The sequence below is a fragment of the Lepidochelys kempii genome, chromosome 1, assembly GCF_965140265.1.
Source record: "Lepidochelys kempii isolate rLepKem1 chromosome 1, rLepKem1.hap2, whole genome shotgun sequence".
Taxonomy (NCBI): Eukaryota; Metazoa; Chordata; order Testudines; family Cheloniidae; genus Lepidochelys; species Lepidochelys kempii.
The window spans coordinates 95534205-95553716 of NC_133256.1; the positions used below are offsets into that span (position 1 = coordinate 95534205).

The window sequence follows — 19512 nt, forward strand, 5'->3', positions numbered from 1 at the left end:
TCTTTCAGGCAGACATCAAATGAAAACATTGCATTTTTCAGTGTTTGACCAAAAATACAAATGGATTTCTCTAAATTGACTACACTCTGCTAAAATCAACATGAATTTGAACTGGCTCTCAGTAAACAGAATTTTATTCCCTTTTATAAATCATGTTATTCAAAAGGCACATTATTTTTCCATATACAGATCATAATCAAATCTGTCCTGCAAAACCAGGCAGGCAGGCCCTTGTGCAGCCCCACTGAAGCCAATGGCTACCTGCATACACAAAAGGGTCTGTCAGCAGAATTGGGTTCCTGATTACTAAACACATAATTTAGGTCATCCAGACAAAGAAAATAACTTATGTTTAGCAACTGTATGAACTGACATGTGTTAATGTGTTTTTAAACACCACTTACCATCTAGCTTTGACAAAGACAGTTGACTTGTGTTTAAAAGCCACCACTATTTTTGGCCTGATCTACCTTTAAAACTTATACCATAAAAACATAAGAATGGCCATACTGGGTCAGACCAATGGTCCATCGAGCCCAGTATCCTGTCATCTGAAAGTGGCTAATACCAGGTGCTTCAGAGGAATTAACAGAACAGGGCATCCAACCCCTATCATCCAGTCCCAGATTCTGGAAGTCAGAGATTTAGAGACATCCAGAGCACGGGATTGTGTCCCTGACCATCTTGGATAACAGCCACTAATGGGTCTATCCTCTATGGCCAAACTTACTGACACTCTGAGACGCATATGATAATCTTCAGAAGTTCAAGAGCCAGGTGCACCTGTCGGGGCTTGGGGCATCAGCCTCACAGCAGGGTGGTGGGGCTTACCTGCTGGGGCATCAGCCCCATGGGGCATGCCTGCCAGGGCTCAGGCCTTCAGCCCCGCAGCACGGTGGTGGTGGGGCTAGAGCAGTGGTTCTCAACCTGTGGCCCATGAACTGCTTGCGGCCCAATCAGCACACAGCTACAGACCATGTGACATTCTCAGGGCCATACAAATAATATATATATTGTGTGGATGCAGCCCACATAACACATAGAGAGCTGTAAATGAGGCCCACGATGGTAAATAGGTTAAGAACCATGGGGCTAGGGGCTTCTGTCCTGCAGAGATGGGGGTCTCAGGGCTTCAGCCCCGTGGGAGGCACCTGCCAGGGCTCGAGGCTTCAGCCCCACTCCTGCTGAAGGAGCTTGCAGGGATTTCACTTTTGGCACTGTACCTTTTAATTTCTGTTTAACTAACTTCCTCACTTTTGTCTAGTTCCCCTTTCTGAAATTAAATGCTACAGTGGTGGGCTGCTTTGGTGTTTTCCCCACCACAGGGATGTTAAATTTTATTATGTTATGGTCAGTATTACCAAGCAGTTCAGCTATATTCACCTCTTGGATCAGATCTGCGCTCCCTTTAGGACTAAATCAAGAATTGCCTCTCCTCTTGTGGGTCCCAGGACTAGCTGCTCCAAGAAGCTTCCATAGTGTAGACATAGTCTTCATCTATGTTAGGTGCTAAATGTTGTTTGAGGCCTTAGAGGACAGTGAGAAAATACTTTGGCCTAGTCTATATTTAAACCTTAAGCCAGGTGGACTGAAAAATCCTGTGCATCATAGCTATGTCAACCTAATCCCCATTGTAGAGGCAGCTAGGCTGACAGAAGAATGCTTTCATTGACCTAGCTACCATCGCTCAGGGAGATGGGATTCCTACAGTGACGGAAAAACCCCTTCCATCACGGTCACCTGCGTCTACACTATGGGATTACAGCAGCATAGCTTTAGTGCCATAGCTGTACCACGGTAACTCCTGTAGCATGGACATGGCCTAAACTGTTAGCAACTTCCAGATTTTCAAGAAATGCTTCCCTCTTACTAAAATCCAGTGAACAGGGGCAGATACTTGGAAACCTATTATTTTACACATTATATTGATGATGGCCTACTGTCACACCATGTGATACATTATCAAAAACAGTAGCTTCTAAAAAGGAAACAAATCTCTCTTCAGAGCTGCAAGAGCTTTAGACTGGACAAACTTACTTTAGGATGACCAACGCACAGCACAATCACGCAGGTCAAAAAAAACAACAAGTATTTCGCCACTGTCTGGGTACCTCTCTTATTTCGGTTCTTTTATTTTATGTCTGTTTCTCACCATGAAATTTACATCTTCTTATTCACTGTTACACTAGAGTGGCTTATTATAACTGCTACAGAGCTGGCCCAAAGGCAAGAAAAGTACAGAGAAAAAAAACAGCATTTTTGCTACACTTTGTAAACTCCTTGCCCTCAACTCCCACTTACTTTTCTCTGTGAAATCATCTTTGTACCGGACAGAAGGGCTGAATTCTTGAAACATACTTGTTACTAAAATGATTCACTTGAGGAATGAAATGGAGGTGGGGGCTGAATGAAAGTGTGTGTCACAAATTAAACAAGGGCAATGATTGTACAGAATTGAGCCAATCCCCCGGGGGAGATCTGAAATAAAATCATGTGCTAAATCATAATCCTAAAATTATGCAATCGACTCCCCAGCCTTTTCTCTCCTTCTCCCCTATCCTGGGATTATGTGTGTTGCATACACCCTCCTTTATTTTTTATGGTCACTGTCCACCCTTTGTGTTGCCCCTCCCTACCCCTTTTGTGTTTCCCTTAGTGGATCCTCAGTGTCCCTTTGTACGGCTCTACTTGTCTCCCCTCTTTCTCATCCATACTTAGCTTCCTAATAATTTTCTTTCTCAAGACCCATGCTGATGGAAAAGATAATTAACCTGCATCTAAACTAGGGAAAAGGTTACATGCAGTTAGCTAACACAAGTTAGTTAAACTCAATCCGTCCTTGACCCTTTTTCTCCCTAATGGATACAAACCGTTGGAATCATCAGAGCAGCTTTGTCTTCTCAGTGGCAGAGACAGAAGATGCTCTCAAGCAAAGTGTGATTGTCCCAAAATAAGCATTTATTTGTAGTTAATAAGAGTAATGTGTTCATAAGGTGGCTAACAGTTTAGCATACCCTTAATTATTCATTTCCTTGCTTTTAAATTCTGGACTTTGTAAACAACATCTGGCATGCATGTTGTTTTCTCTTAGTGACCTTAGTTGCATTTTGAAATAAAGGTCATGATCGTGCAAGAGGATCTATATGCCTGGGCTGAGTCCCACTGAAGTCACCAAGGCTCTGCACATACACAAGGATTCTGATCTGCCCACATGGATCCAGTCACAGGATCAAGGCCTGCATTTGTTTTCTTATAATTATTTGCATTATGTAGCACATAAAGGCCCAAGCCCTACTGGGATAGGCACTTTACAAACCTATAACCAAGAAAAAGTCCCTGCCCTGAAGAGCATACAATCTAAGTGCGTTTTGTTTTTGGAGTTTATGCAATAGGCAAAGTCCCTAGTTTCATAGGTTCTTAAGTAGGTTATTTACTCATAACCATGCATATTACCAAACATCACTGCATAACTTATTGTAAGTAAACATGCTTTATCCTTTAATAAATATAAGTAATATAATTACTTTATTTTTATTTTTTTAAAGACAGGCCTCATTTTCTAAAGACAGTATATTTCAGGGCTGGCCAAACTTACTGACCCTCTGAGCTACATACGAGAATCTTCAGAAGTTCGAGAGCTGGGGTGCGCCTGCTGGAACTCAGGGCTTCAACCTGGCAGGGACGGGGGTCTTGGGGCTTCAGCCCTGTGGGAAGTGCCTGCCAGGGCTTGAGGCCCCCTTCTTGCTGGGCAGAAGTCAGAAGTGATGCATGGAGGGTCTCATGGGATCACGTGCCCCCCCGATTTTTGCTAGGGTTTGCTGGCCCTCACTCGGTCAGTTCCTGGAGCTGGCAAGCTGGAAGTTGAGGCCATGTGGAGAGGCAGTGGCAAGCAACTGGGAGCAGCAGGGAGAGCTGCTGCTTTTGCTGCTTCCTGCAGAGCTAAAGCAGCAGCCCCTCCCTGAAGCTCCCAGCTGCTTGCTGCTGGCTCTTCATGTGGAGCTAACACCAGGGAGATGCAGGGAGGGGCCGCTGAGGGTAAGGGGGGAGGAGGCGTACCTGGAGGTGCAACTCAAACTGTTTAAATTGTACCCCCCACTCTCAGCAGGCACCAGTCATCTCTGGCAGAAGTCCCTAACCCCACCACCCCACTGCAGGGCAGAAGCCCTGAGCTTTATGCCTCAGTCTGGTAGGTGGAGAATGGGGGGGTATAGGAGACTCCACAAGCTGCACTTTAACTATAAAAGAGATGCATACCTCTCACAAGCCACAGTTTGGCCACCCCTGGTACATTTTATAGCACTGTATAGAGTTGGAAAAAAAGACCATAAGGTATTACCTCCTTAATGAAAATGTTGTGTATATCTGAAATAAGCATGCAATGCATACCTTTTCTTTTGATTTAATTAGAACAGACAAGTGCCTCAACACCAAGGGTCCATCTAAGCTGTAAGTGAAGTTAACATTTTCAAAGGCTATCACTCCTTGGCTTGGCCATTCAGCTGGTGGACGTTTGTTGGACTCCCAAGGAGCTTCCTTTTCAAGTTCTGTGTATTCCATTACTCTTTCTACTGAGATCATCTGGAAAAAAGTCACACAAGCAATGAAACTCTTTTATATTTTGGGTAACATTTTGATTATAAAAAAAGCTACAAAATAACAGGAGAAATTTTCTTTCAATCATATGAGAGAGAGAGAGAGAGAGAGAGAGAGAGAGGATGAATCGTGGTACTGTCCTATTTTTATTAGACAGAAATGCAAGTCTTACCTCCTAATATAGGTCCTGATCCAGCATAACATTTAAGTATGTACTTAATTTTAAAGCATGTTAATTGAGTCAATGTAAGCATTAATTTGAGGTCAATGGCATTACTCACATGCTTAAGTGCTTTGCAGGACTGGAGCCTTATTTTCTACATGATAGGTTGTCTTTCTGCTGGGCCTCCATGGGAGTAATACTAAAGATCTGACTTATATCTGAGCTACAGGAAGATCCAGACTATTAATAATACCATTGATAAGTTTATCATTTTTGTGTGTTCTGAGCCACCACCATCTCTGGGGTTTCACCAACGAGCTTGTCCCTTGCAGCTCTGGCTAAGGTTACTATGTGCTTGGAATGAATATCTATAATTCAGCGGTAGAGCCAAATCAGTATACTAGTTACTACAGTATTGGCTAGATAGCTAGCAGAATTTTTTTTCATATCCATGGACATACAAATATGAAAGAGGCAGCAAGATCTATTGTTAACTGAGATTTTATGGGATTCTAAATGGAAAAGACTAACTAACGGAACTAACCTCTCCCCAAATTTGAGACATTTGGGCTGCCTCTCTCTTCTTGCAAATATGGGAGGCAGTTCAGTTTTGGCCATGGGGTACCGTTTCCCCCCACCCCTTTCATCCCCGCAACAGATTATTACATCAAAAACTGTAAGAAAAAACTAAACTTTTCTTAACAGATTATATTTCACCTTACTCAGCTTTGTTAACTTCATATATGAACCATGAAGAGACCATCATAACAATACCCAAAGACTTATCTCGACAGCAGTGGATCTGGGGAGGGAGTCAGTCCCAGAAAGTGAACAATGCAGTAGCAAGTTCTCCATTCTGGACCTCTCCTCCTCAGTTGGAAACACATGAGAGACAGAATGAAGTAAGAAAAAATTACTAGTGAAGGAGAGCTAAGTAGGACAAAACCACAAAACCTCGGATTCTTGTGAGTCATGGAAAAAGGAAGTCATTTACAATAGCTCCACGAAGTACTCCACATTCTACACTAGTGTCAGCCTAGTAAATGGTATGTCTTGTTCTATGATACCTCTGAATCTTCACCTCCCACAGAGTAATTCACCCCCACAGGAGAGCCTCACACATTTGAACTTCATTAATCCACAACCTGATAATTCAGACAAAAAGTTTAGCAGTCTCTCCCCACTTCTCCAAAAAGATTGATAAGTATTGGTTAATTCTTGCCTGCAACATGCTTTGAAAATGCAATAAGCTATACAGCATAAATGCTAAATACAAAATTATTATTAGCAGGAGTGTTGTAGTACAGTTTAACACTAAATAAGCCTTTGTTATTCTTTATGTAGTGTACAAGGTGTATTTACCAGAATGTTACGGTGACTCATCATAAATAATTACAAGTAAACCAAAACTGTCAACACAAATGAATAAGTAGATTTTTGATGTTGTATTTTTTTTATTGTGGTTGCTTACTCATTAATTTAAAAAAATTAATATGCAACAAACAGCATCTTAGTAAATAGTGTAAATTGATGTTCTACCATATGCAAAAATGTATTTGGAAATTTATGCCGACCTTATGTAGTATGACTTGAATAAAGATTTAATACATCTTAAATATTTGTTACCTTTACACAAATTAACAGGGTCTAAGGCTTTAGATAGAAATAACAGGGTCTTTAAAATTCCATTAATGCAAAGATAACACTTCTAATGTATTTCATGTCACTGAACAGCAAAGAGATGTGAAAAATACGAAGTTGAGAAATTAATATTACCAGATTTTCAACTTCAGCACTTTGCCTAACTCCCCACTGGAACATTCCCATGAGCGTGATTGCATAGGACAATGCCAAGCCAACCTGTCCTGCATCCAGAGCTGTAGGGCGAGGAGGAGAAAAATCACATCTATATAATTACACAAAACTCTGCTTAACTCTTCCTTCAATCTAATATGCCACTGAAGTGGTAGCTGGCTCTTGGTCACACCAGTTTAAATAGTAGCTCTGTGGAAAAAGTCTATCTTGTCACATTACTTTTGTAAGCTTTCTAAAACTATATTTGTGTTTGACAATAAGGTCCTGGTTCTCCACTGCAAGGCAACTTGTCTTAAAAAAAAAAAAAAAAAAAAAGCCCAGAATCAACTAATCTCTTAAGCACAAGCTTAGGGTCATTGCTAGTCAGTTAAGCAATTGAGAATCTTTCAATTAATTTCAAAGGGAGTTGGATCAGACCCCTAAACCTGTGCATAGTGAGCATAAAATGCTACTAAAACACATTGCTAGCATTTACACAAACTATGTACTGGTATAAATGGGTGCAAAGCACTGTAAGAGCAGACAAGATGCTTTTGAAGGGCAAACTTCTGCTCACCCTACTCATATGGACAGACTCATTACACTCAGCAAGTCAGCTCTTGTGAATAAACTAAACAGGATTTGGTCCTAATATGGGATCCGATTCTCCTCTCACTATAGCCATTTTATATCAGCATAACTCCATTGACTTCACAAAAGCTGCTCCTTATACTGATTGGAGAGACAAATTAAACCCAGTGTTTTGATTTGTCTTCAAGTCTAGTAACTTGAAACCTAGTTGGAAATCTCTATAATGCCATGTATATAGGTCTATATATAATTTATCTAAAGGAAAAATAAAGGAAACAAAGAACAGCAAACTAGCACCCAAATTTCATGTCCAAGATAATTACTTCCTTTGTATTTTAGAAGACTATCTAGTTTTAGAACATCTACCATAATTACATCCTAGGATGATCATATAAAACAACAGCATCAGAATGACAATGAATATAAAATTTCTTATAATGCAATCTCCCTTTCTGGGATTGGGCTCTCCCTGAATCCAAGACATTTGAGCTGAATCCTTGAATGTTCAGCCTGCTTTGTTTTGCCTAGTCTGCCGTGACAAGAAGGGAAACAAATGTTGTTGTCCCAAAGACAGCTTTAAAAGCTAGTATTTCAACAGTAAAGGCAAGATTGTAGAATTGCAAGCTTGCCTGCAACACTGTGGGGAGATAATCTGGAGAAAGGTTGTTAGGTTCATGGCCAATCCCTTGAGTCCAGAGAAGTCTAAACGGTCTCCAGTACTTACAGGAATGTCTTGGACAGAGGGACAGACCAGGATCTAGAAAGAAACATTTTACGTAACTGCAATCCATAAACAATTAGAGAAAGTAAATTCTGAAAAAGAATAAGGTATTGCTATATATTGTAATTATAGCATTAACATTCCTAGCATCTGTACTTACTCTTTGCGAGAAGCAGGGAACCAAAGGCAACCACTATAACAAAGATGGCACAGATGGCATCCAGCCGCACAGCAAACCATCGGGAGGTAGTCAAAAACAGAAACCAAGCCTCTAAAGAGTTTTTTAAAAGTCATAATAAGAACAATAAGTTATTGGGGAAAAAATAAGTTCTATAAGGACTCCCATAAGACAGTAATATAACATTAGCATGGACTAATTCCATAAGCTGCAAAAATACCATTGTCTTGGAGAGTGTTTGCATGTGTTGATGATGATGTCCTATTTTCCTAGCTAGTGCTGGCCAGTTTTCAGGTTTTCACACCGTTTAACACAGCTGACACTAGTATATCAAATAGGAGTTGGAATAGAAATAAAAGATGCTAGGGCCTGATTCATAGCCCACTGAAGCCAACAAAAAGACTCTCATTGACTTCAATGGACTTTGGATCAGATGCCTAGTATGCTATGTAAAATACCATTGCAATTTTCTTTCATATAACATTTAGATAAAGTATATCCCAATATGCTTCAGAGAATTGAGTATTACTGACAGTGGAGGTTATATGATATAAATCACAGAAGAATGCAGCATAATCTGTATGATGAAAATTCAAGTATTCAAAGTTAGGGCCAATAACAGAAGTCAAATAGGCATCAGATAGAATTCTATATTGCTTTGTAATCTGGGCCTGTTCATATAAAATGTATTTTCATATAGCCAAATTCAAAGTTACATGTCTTGGAAAAAGGCCATACCTACAGACTGGGGACCTGTGTTCTGGAAAACAGTGACTCTGAAAAGGATTTAGGTGTCATACTGGTCAAGCAACTTATCATGAACTTTCAGTGCGATGCTGTGATACAAAGGGCTATTGCGCTCGTTAGATGTATAAGCAGGGCAGTAGTAAGTAGAAATAGGGAGGCAATTTTACTTTTGTGTATAAGGCACTGTCAAGACTGATACTGAATACTATGTACAGTTCAGGTGGCCACATTTTCAAAATATATAAAAAAAACTGGAGGTGCAGAAAAAAGTCACAAATTATTTGGAGTTGAGTTATTTGAAGAAAATGCCTTGCAGCAAGAGACTTAGAGAGGTCAATCTGTTTAGTTTATCAAAAAGAAGATTGAGAAGTGACTTGATTACACTGTATAAGTACCTGCATGGGGAGAAAATATCACATACTACATGGCTCTTTATTCTAGTAGAGAAAGACATAACAACTAATGGTTGAAAGCCGAAGTGAGACAAATACTTCAGGTCAAGACTGGATGACTTTCTGGGGATATACTTTAGCCAAACACATGCCTCTTGACTCAGTACAGGGGTAGCTAGGTGAAATGTAATGGTCTGTAAAATACAGGAAGTCAGGTTAGATGATAAAATGGTCTCTTCTTGCCTGAAACTCTATGACTCTATCAATTAAAAAAAAAAAAAGAAGGCAAACTAGTATAGAATACTTAGTACAAACATAATTCAGATTACTTTTGCATACAGAATATTCATATTGCAGCCAAGTAGACTTTAATAAAAACTAACCTACAGTATTAACACAGACAGGAGCTCTTAAAGTTGCTCAGACAAAAAAGATAAGAGATTAACAGGTTTTTATATTTTTCCAAAGGATAATTTACATTAAATATTTTTGTACAGTTTTAGGATTGGTCTACACTACACAATCAGGTCAATGTAAGGCAGCTTACATTGACCTAATTATGTCAGTGTACACACTACAGCCTTGTCCCGCCAATGTAACTGCCCTACTACACCAACATAATAACTCCACCTCCACAAGAGGTGCAGGGCTTATGTCGGTGAAGTTAGGGTGACACAGAGTCTGTGCAAACACTGTGTTAATTACATCAGCTATTAGCTCTCTTGTCAATTTCACTGCTTGCTGTGAAATTGACAAGAAAGCCAGGCAGCTAGAGCCCAGCTACCCCTACTCCTTTGGAGAGCTGGGAATCTGGACCCCACTCCCAGCAGGGAACGAGCAGGCAAGAAGCCCCAGCGGGCTTCCCCGCCTGCTCCTGGAGGAGAATGGAGAGGCGAAAAGCCCTGGGAGGCTTTCTCCTGCTCCTGGCAGGGAACAGGGAGCCAATGGGGCGGGCAGCCAGCTGGGTTCCTGGCAGGGATCTGCCAGCAGAGCTGAGAGACTGGGCTCTCAACTCCCCACATTGCCCCTCTTAGGTCAGTGGAAGCGCTCCTGTTGAGATACGCACCACAAACCCAAGGAGAGTCATGTGGACATGCACCACAGCAGTAATTACTGCGGTGGCTGTAAACCGACCTAATACAGGGCGACTCAATTTTTTAGTGTAGATGCATCCTTAGTGTTCCACCTGAATAATATTAAATATTGCTAAGTATAACTTGTTTTGCCTTAAAATATTATGCAATACAAGATCTTGGTGAAAAATGAATTTTAAATATACTTATTGGGTATACTTTAAAATGTTTATCGTAAATATTGTTATTATGCATGCTTGGCTCTCTCAAACTATACTAGAGTCCAAAGTGTATTCTACAAATCCAGAAAAACAGAAGAAAAAACTAATGGGGAGATTTTTCCCTAAAGAGAGATGTATTAAAATCAGTGTGAGCTGTGCATGTACGCTGCACATGTGTACCTGAGGGGAGAAAATATTTCCCTCTGAAAGAGCTACATACTTAGTTGTCCATGTCTATTGGTGACAAACCTGAGTGAAGATCTTGGTGAGCATCAAATAATTCTTGGAATCTTTGCTCTGCTTTGAAAGCACGAATTGTCCAAAGTCCCTGGAGAGATGTTGACAAGTGGGAGAACACTGGACTTCGAGCTGCAAAGTAAAAAAGATTAATTTATTGTAGCTGAAGGGCAGTGTTGGTAATTTTTTGCACTATGTTAACCTTTAATCCTACTTCTCTGTTTACTGACACAAGCCACTGAATCACATCTTTTAGGATAAACATAGGATAAACCTATTTTCCTGTTACTCAATTATACCCACTTGGATGGCAAAATGGATTAATCTAATTGACACAAAAAACGTTTTCAACAGTTGTTATCATCCATGACTTCTTCCTTTGTTTCTTTCACTAATCAGATAACGCACCCATTTTTTTTTATTCATGATGCTAAAGACTCAGACTCTGCTATTTAATAATCAATTTGAAATACTGAGATAATCATGAATCTATGAAGGTCATACTGGGTCAAAACCTACATTATTATGTGCAATTAGCCCACTAAGGCCAAGATTCAGCAAATCATTTAAACTTAACTTTAAGTTTAAGTTGTCCTTAACTTTAAATATATGAGTAGTCCATTTGACTTCAAAGACATTAATTGTGAACTTAAGCCTGGGGTTAAGCAAGTTTTGAAGGATTTTGCTGGGTTAAGACTCAAGACAACAAGCAAGTAATTTGCAAAACTACAGCAAAAATTCCTGATTAATTGATTGTTTGCAGAATTTTAGCATCTCATATAATTGTTGCTCAGACTAAAAATCAGCTCTATCCAAGCAACGTACTTGTGGACTCCAGACGTTTAATATCTCTTGCTGTGTCTAAGAAATACCGTCGAAGAAAAATGAAAAGAATACAAAGTGGAACTAAAGGGATGAGTATCCAAGGAATCACTGCCACAGCCACAGCTACTACGCCAAAAATCTGAAGGAGAGTCTGCAACAACATAGGCAAGAGAAAACATTACTTCCTTACCCAGAAGGGTTCCGTTTAAAACAAGCTCAAAAACTATTTCACATCATTAAAAGGTTAAATATTCAGACAAAGATGACACTCCAATTAAAAGGATAAACAACAACTCTCATATAATAGCTAGATCACAATTATTTTCACAATATAATTATAAGATTTAATATTTTTAGTATTTCAGATTAATTGTAGAATTTACTCTATTTTCTGCATGATTTGTTCTGCCAGAGTCTAATGGGAGCTGCTACAATCAACGTGACCCAACATGAAAAGCTTGCTTTCATGGCATTGGTCCATTTCCTGTGATCCTGCAAATAACTAACAGTGTACCTGATTTACAAATGGTTAAAATGGACACGTTCAAGATAGGTAATAGTTAATTGCTCTGCAGCCATTCAGAGAACCATATAGATGTATTTTCTAGCTCAGGTGAAAGGTTGAATTGAGCTTTGACAGAAACTTAAGTGTTCTTTGAACCACCTTGCCCAGCATAAACTGAAGATCCGACTGCCTGACAGTATTTTTAAAGTTTGAACTTTCTATGCCTGTGTGATTAATCTGATAAAAGGAAAGGTAACTTCTACAGTGAAGAACAACATGGAACACTGCCAAGAGAGGTTTCCAAAGAGACCAGTGTACCAGGTTAAGAATCCAACAAGAAACAGGAGACTGAACAGCTGGGCTAAACCTGAAGCTGACCTATAGAAATCTGGAGATACTAGAGTGAGAAGGTTAATTGTCTAGGGTGTGGAAATCCTCAGGGCAGCGAGTGCTTCCATAAGAACAGCCATACTGGGTCAGATCAAAGGTCCATCAAGCACAGTGTCCTGTCTACCAACAATGGACAATGCCAGGTGCCCCAGAGGGAGTGAACCTAACAGGTAATGATCTAGTGATCTCTCTCCTGCCATCCATCTCCACCCTCTGACAAACAGAGGCTAGGGACACCATTCCTTACCCATCCTGGTTAATAGCCATTAATGGACTTAACCTCCACAAATTTATCCAGTTCTCTTTTAAACCCTGTTATAGTCCTAGCCTTCACAACCTCCTCAGGCAAGGAGTTCCACAGGTTGACTGTGTGCTGAGTGAAGAAGAACTTCCTTTTATTTGTTTTAAACCTGCTGCCCATTAATTTCATTTGGTGGCCCCTAGTTCTTATATTATGGGAACAAGTAAATAACTTTTCCTTATTCACTTTCTCCACACCACTCATGATTTTATAGACCTCTATCATATACCCCCTTAGTCTCCTCTTTTCCAAGCTGAAAAGTCCTAGCCTCTTTAATCTCTCCTCATATGGGACCTGTTCCAAATCCCTAATCATTTTAGTTGCCCTTTTCTGAACCTTTTCTAATGCTGTATATCTTTTTTGAGATGAGGGTTCACATCTGTACGCAGTATTCAAGATGTGGGCGTACCATGGATTTATATAAGGGCAATAAGATATTCTCTGTCTTATTCTCTATCCCTTTTTTGATGATTCCTAACATCCCGTTTGCTTTTTGACTGCCGCTGCACACTGTATGGACGTCTTCAGAGAACTATCCACAATGACTCCAAGATTTTTCTCCTGATTAGTTGTAGCTAAATTAGCCCCCATCATATTGTATGTATAGTTTGGGTTATTTTTTCCAATGTGCATTACTTTACATTTATCCACATTAAATTTCATTTGCCATTTTGTTGCCCAGTCACTTAGTTTTCTGAGATCTTTTTGAAGCTCTTCACAGTCTGCTTTGGTCTTAACTATCTTGAGCAGTTTAGTATCATCTGCAAACTTTGCCACCTCACTGTTTACCCCTTTCTCCAGATCATTTATGAATAAGTTGAAAAGGATTGGTCCTAGGATTGACCCTTGGGGAACACCACTAGTTACCCCTCCTATTTTCCTATTCTGGAAATTTACTATTTATTCCTAACCTTTGTTCCCTGTCTTTTAACCAGTTCTCAATCCACGAAAGGATCTTTCCTCTTATCCCATGACAACTTAATTTATGTAAGAGCCTTTGGTGAGGGACTGTAGAGGGGTGGCTATCCCCACTCCTAAAATAGAAAGGGTTAAAAGCAGTCCTGGAGAGGGCTGTGGCTGGGGACTGCTGATTGGGGAAGCAGCCGCAGTTGGGCCACGCCCCAATCAGGCCCCAGCTGACCTGTATAAAAAGGCTGTGAGCCAGAGGCCCAAGGAGTCTCTTGACAGAGTGAGTGAACGAACGAACAAACGAACAAACACACTGAGGGTGATGCAGTGCTGGGGAAGGAGCAGGCTGAGCAGGGGCGCTCCAGGCTGGCAACTCCCCAGGCTGAAAGGCCTGGTCCAAGGCCCATAGAAGTACTGGGAGGCAGAGAAAGGCAACAGGTCTGAACCCCCTTGCCTATGATGAGTGGCCTTTACACTGAAGTCTGCCCCAGGGAGCGGGGGTTGGTGATGACTGGCAGTAGTCCAGCCTGAGGCAAGGTGGGGATAGTGGGTTGGGGGTTCCACAGGAAGGGGAGACCCAGAGGCAGAGTGTGGGGGTACTGCCAGGGGGCAGAACCCCAGAGAAAGGGGCGCTGGGGTCTGTGAGAGACACAGGGGCCAGAGCTGTGCAATCATCAGCCTGCAGAGGGCGCTCCAGGCTGGAAAAGAGCTAATTCCCAAGGATGACCAGCAGGAGGCACTGCAGGGGTAGTCTGCTCCTTTACAGGGACCTTGTCAAAGGCTTTCTGGAAATGTAAGTACACTATGTCCCTGGATCCCCCTTGTCCACATGTTTGTTGACCCCCCTCAAAGAACTGTAATAGATTAGAAAGACACAATCTCCATTTACAGAAACCACGTTGACTTTTGCACAACTATTTATATTCTATGTGTCTGACAATTTTATTCTTTACTACTGTCTCAACTAATTTGCCCTGTATTGACATTAGACTTACTGGTCTGTAATTGCCAGAATCACCTCTATAGCCCTTCTTAAATAGTGGTGTTACATTAGCTATCTTCCAGTCATTGGGTACAGTAGCTGATTTAAAGGACAGGTTACAAACCATAGTTAATAGTTCTGCAATTTCACATTTTGTTCTTTCAGAACTCCTGGGTGAATGCCACCTGGTCCCAGTGACTTGTTACTGTTAAGTTTCTCAATTAATTCCCAAACCTCCTCTAGTGACACTTCCATCTGTGACAATTCCTCAGATTTGTCACCTACAAAAGACAGCTCACATTTGGGAATCTCCCTAACATCCTCAGCAGTGAAGACTGAAGCAAAGAATTAATTTAGTTTCTCTGTGATGACTTTATCGTCTTTAAGTGCTCCTTTTGTATCTCAATCATCCAGGGGCCCCACTGGTTGTTTAGTGTATGTACCCAATGGTACATATGTACCCAATGGTAGGTAACATAAGCCTTTATGACATGCAGATAGCTGAAATTCCAGGTTTATGTCAAATTCCTGCTCAGTGTTAATTATTACTTCTTGGAAGGTACACTGTTAGAAAACTGTTCTCCATAGTCCATACTAGCTCCTAGATGTGGAATCCCTTCTAGTTTATGAATTTTTGTGTGTAACTAAATTCCAGCTGAATTCTACTGCTGCTGCTTGATCTCCAGATGTCAATGGAAATGTGGGACTCCCTTTGGCCTTGAGAAAGCAAGACTTGGGCAGGAAAGCATCAATCCTTATCTTTTTAAAGGTATTTGGAAAAGATGAATGAAATATCAGATATGGATGACCAAATGGATAAACTGAATTACCTGGATTTTCATAATATTTTCCATTAAGTTGCCTATGAAGCAGGAAGCATTCCCATCTTACTTCTAATAAAGTCCACACATATTTAATAAAGTCAAACGTGCCCCCTCATGTTGGCTGTGTTATTTTTGAGTTACCAATAGAGTCAATCAGCACAAACCTCAGAGGAACCTCTCCCCTTACGCCTAAGTGTTCTTAGGGTTTCTTACAGGATCTTCCTGTTTGAACATTAATTTCCCCTACACACATGTAAGGGTCCTACACACACATTTCTGTTATATCTTGGTGGCATAATGAATCAACAGAATTTACTCATCAGCTTTATGCAAGATTCTAACTCCTGATAACAGGATGGATCAACAAAAGAACCCTGCATCCCTATGTAAGATTATGCACTTTGCCACCCTGTTACAGTACCTCATAAAAGATTATTAAGGAAAATAACTAAGGGATAAGAGGTAAAGTCCTGCTGTGAATTATACACAGATTCAACAATAGGAAACAGTTGTTATAGCCCACTATTCATCAGAGTTAAAATAAGTTAGTAGGGTAACTCTCCAGGAGTCAGTTTTGAGGCCAGTGTTGATATACAGTACAAGGTAAATTAACTTTAAAAAAAAATCCAAATTTGAGCTTTAGTGATGATAACCCACAACATTTTGCCAAATACTGTTGTGGGTAGGAGGAGCGCTGCTGAGATCTAGCTCATGTAACAATACCTTATTAGGCAGGAAAAGTTAGGCTACTAATTAGGCCACTGGCATGCTGAGACCACTGCCCATCATGCTGATCAATACTGTCTCACTGTTTCCTTGTACACCCACGTCTGTGTCCCTCTCTTGTCTTATATTTACTGCTTTGGGGCAGGGACCAATTTTTTGTCCTCTGTGTATGTACAGAACCTAATACAATGGAGTCCTGATCCATGACTAGGGCTCCTATAATTAATATCATTATCATTACCACCACCACAAGCATTTGAGGTCTCGTGCATGTAACTTAGGGATTTATTATCTTATGAGAAGAAGATATCAGAAGGATTTGTTAGAAATAATTTTTTGTATAACTCCAATAACAGAAAAGACCTCTGAATCTTGGTCTCTCCTGAGGCAGTACAAGCAGTATAGGTTGAACCTCTCTAGTCCGGCACCCTCGGGACCTGACCCAGTTCTGAACCAGAGAATTTACCAAACCACGGGAGGTCAATGCAGAGTGCCAGCGGGTCTCCATAGGTGTGGGAAGTAAAGGTGCGGGGGGTGCTGCAGCACCCCCAGGCTTTGCACCCAGTGTGGCTCCCCGCCCGGGGCCCCGTTGCCACCTAGGGTCCCTGTGGCCAGCCCCAGGTCCTCCGCCTCCCTCCTGGAGCTTGAAAGCCACAAATCAGCTGTTTGCGGCACTCCGGAAGCACTGGGAGGGTGGAGGAGGAGTTGGTAAGCACGGGGCTGCCGGAGTGCAAGAGCTGCGGGGGAGGGGAGCAGAGAGGGAAGCATAGTGCCGGTAGATGCTCTGTACCCACTAATTTTTCCCCCGTTTGAGAGAGTTGTACCCGAGTGTGTGTGTGTGTGTGTCACCCCTCCCCTTGTGTGTCACCCCTCCCTAAAGTCTTAAAGATAAGAAAGTAAATAAAAAGAATCCAACTACTTTTTAACAGGTTTGTATTTTTTTGAATGGTTATACTGCATAGTTCTGATTGCCGTTGAACTTATTTGAATATGAGTAATTTTACCAGGTGTCCCTTATTCAGCATAGGGAAATATGGTCACCCTAGTAGGTTCTAACTTCAATCATGCACTCCAGAGTGGGGATCTATTGCAGTATTCTTGCCTTTGAGAATTACAGATAATATCTGAATGAGTAATAAATAAACTATCTTAACAACACTGTAGATAAAATATAAAACTTTTAGAGTGTATTTTTGACAAACTATATATATGCACTTTCCACAGTTGTTGGCAGATATCAAAACTGGAACCAAAAACCCAACCCTCTACCTCTTGAGCTATGAAGAACTCTTTTAGCTATAAGAAAAGGAGTACTTGTGGCACCTTAGAGACTAACAAATTTATTTGAGCATAAGCTTTCGTGAGCTACAGCTCACTTCATCAGATGCATTCAGTGGAAAATACAGCAGGGAGATTTATATACATAGAGAACATGAAACAATGAGTGTTACCATACACACTGAAACAAGAGTGATCACTTAAGGTGAGCTATTAAGCAGGAGAGTGGGGGGGAAAAACCGACCTGGAGTTTTATATCTGCTACCCAAGATCCATAAACCTGGAAATCCTGGGCGCCCCATCATCTTAGGCTTGGCACCCTGACAGCAGGAGTGTCTGGCTATGTAGACTCCCTCCTCAGGCCCTACGCTACCAACACTCCCAGTTACCTTCGAGACACCACTGACTTCCTGAGGAAACTACAATCCACCGGTGATCTTCCTGAAAACACCATCCTGGTCACTATGGATGTAGAAGCCCTCTACACCAACATTCCACACAAAGATGGACTACAAGACGTCAGGAACAGTATCCCCGATAATGTCATGGCAAACCTGGTGGCTGAACTTTGTCCTCACCCGTAACTATTTCACATTTGGGGACAATGTATACCTTCAAATCAGCGGCACTGCTATGGGTACCCGCATGGCCCCACAGTATGCCAACATTTTTATGACTCACTTAGAACAACGCTTCCTCAGCTCTCGCCCCCTAATGCCCCTACTCGCACTACATTGGTGACATCTTCATCATCTGGACCCGTGGAAAAGAAGCCCTTGAGGAATTCCACCAGGATTTCAACAATTTCCATCCCACCATCAACCTCTGCCTGAACCAGTCCACACAAGAGATCCACTTCCTGGACACTACGATGCTAATAAGCGATGGTCAGATAAACACCACCTTATACCGGAAACCTACTGACCACTATGCCTACCTACATGCCTCCAGCTTTCATCCAGGACACACCACAAGAGCCATTGTCTACAGTCAAGCTCTATGATACAACCGCATTTGCTCCAACCCCTCAGACAGAGACAAACACCTACAAGACCTCTATCAAGCGTTCTTACAACTACAATACCCATCTGTTGAAGTGAAGAAACAGATTGACAGAGTCAGAAGAGTACCCAGAAGTCACCTACTACAAGACAGGCCCAACAAAGAAAATAACAGAACGCCACCTTCAGCCCCCAACTAAAACCTCTCCAATGCATCATCAAGGATCTACAACCTATCCTGAAGGATGACCCATCACTCTCACACATCTTGGGAGACAGGCCAGTCCTGTCCTTGCTTTCAGACAGCCCCCCAACCTGAAGTAAATACTCACCAGCAACCACACAACAGAACCACTAACCCAGAAACCTATCCTTGCAACAAAGCCCATTGCCAACTGTGTCCACGTATCTATTCAGGGGACACCATCATAGGACCTAATCAATTCAGTCACACTATCAGAGGCTCGTTCACCTGCACATCCACCAATGTGATATATGCCATCATGTGCCAGCAATGCCCCTCTGCCATGTACATTGGCCAAACTGGACAGTCTCTACGTAAAAGAATAAATGGACACAAATCAGATGTCAAGAATTATAACATTCATAAACCAGTTGGAGAACACTTCAAATCTCTTTGGTCACTCGATTACAGACCTAAAAGTGGCAATTCTTCAACAAAAAAACTTCAAAAACAGACTCCAACGTGAGACTGCTGAATTGGAATTAATTTGCAAACTGGATACAACTAACTTAGGCTTGAATAAAGACTGGGAGTGGATGGGTCATTATACAAAGTAAAACTATTTCCCCATGTTTATTCTCCCCACTCCCCCACCGTTCCTCAGACATTCTTGTCAACTGCTGGAAATGGAAATGGCTTGATTATCACTACGAAAGGTACCCCCCACCCGCCGCTCTCCTGCTGGCAATAGCTCACCTTACTTGATCGCTCTTGTTACAATGTGTATGGTAACACCCATTGTTTCATGTTCTCTGTGTATATAAATCTCCCCACTGTATTTTCCACTGAATGCATCCGATGAAGTGAGTTGTAGCTC

The 19512-nt window shown here is 41.4% G+C and overlaps 1 protein-coding gene across 12 annotated transcripts in view; it reads right to left on the minus strand.

Annotated features, from left to right (window-relative positions):
- The window catches only part of ABCC4 (ATP binding cassette subfamily C member 4 (PEL blood group)), a 214443-nt gene that overhangs the window by 58668 nt on the left and 136263 nt on the right, over nucleotides 1-19512 (minus strand). For all 12 annotated transcript variants that reach the window (XM_073347903.1, XM_073347850.1, XM_073347858.1 and 9 more), the window contains 5 exons: nucleotides 11536-11686; nucleotides 10723-10842; nucleotides 8023-8133; nucleotides 6533-6633; nucleotides 4387-4578 (listed from right to left, as the gene is read on the minus strand). In XM_073347903.1, the coding sequence (XP_073204004.1) occupies nucleotides 4387-4578; nucleotides 6533-6633; nucleotides 8023-8133; nucleotides 10723-10842; nucleotides 11536-11686 (675 nt within the window). The remainder of the gene's footprint in view (nucleotides 1-4386; nucleotides 4579-6532; nucleotides 6634-8022; nucleotides 8134-10722; nucleotides 10843-11535; nucleotides 11687-19512) is intronic.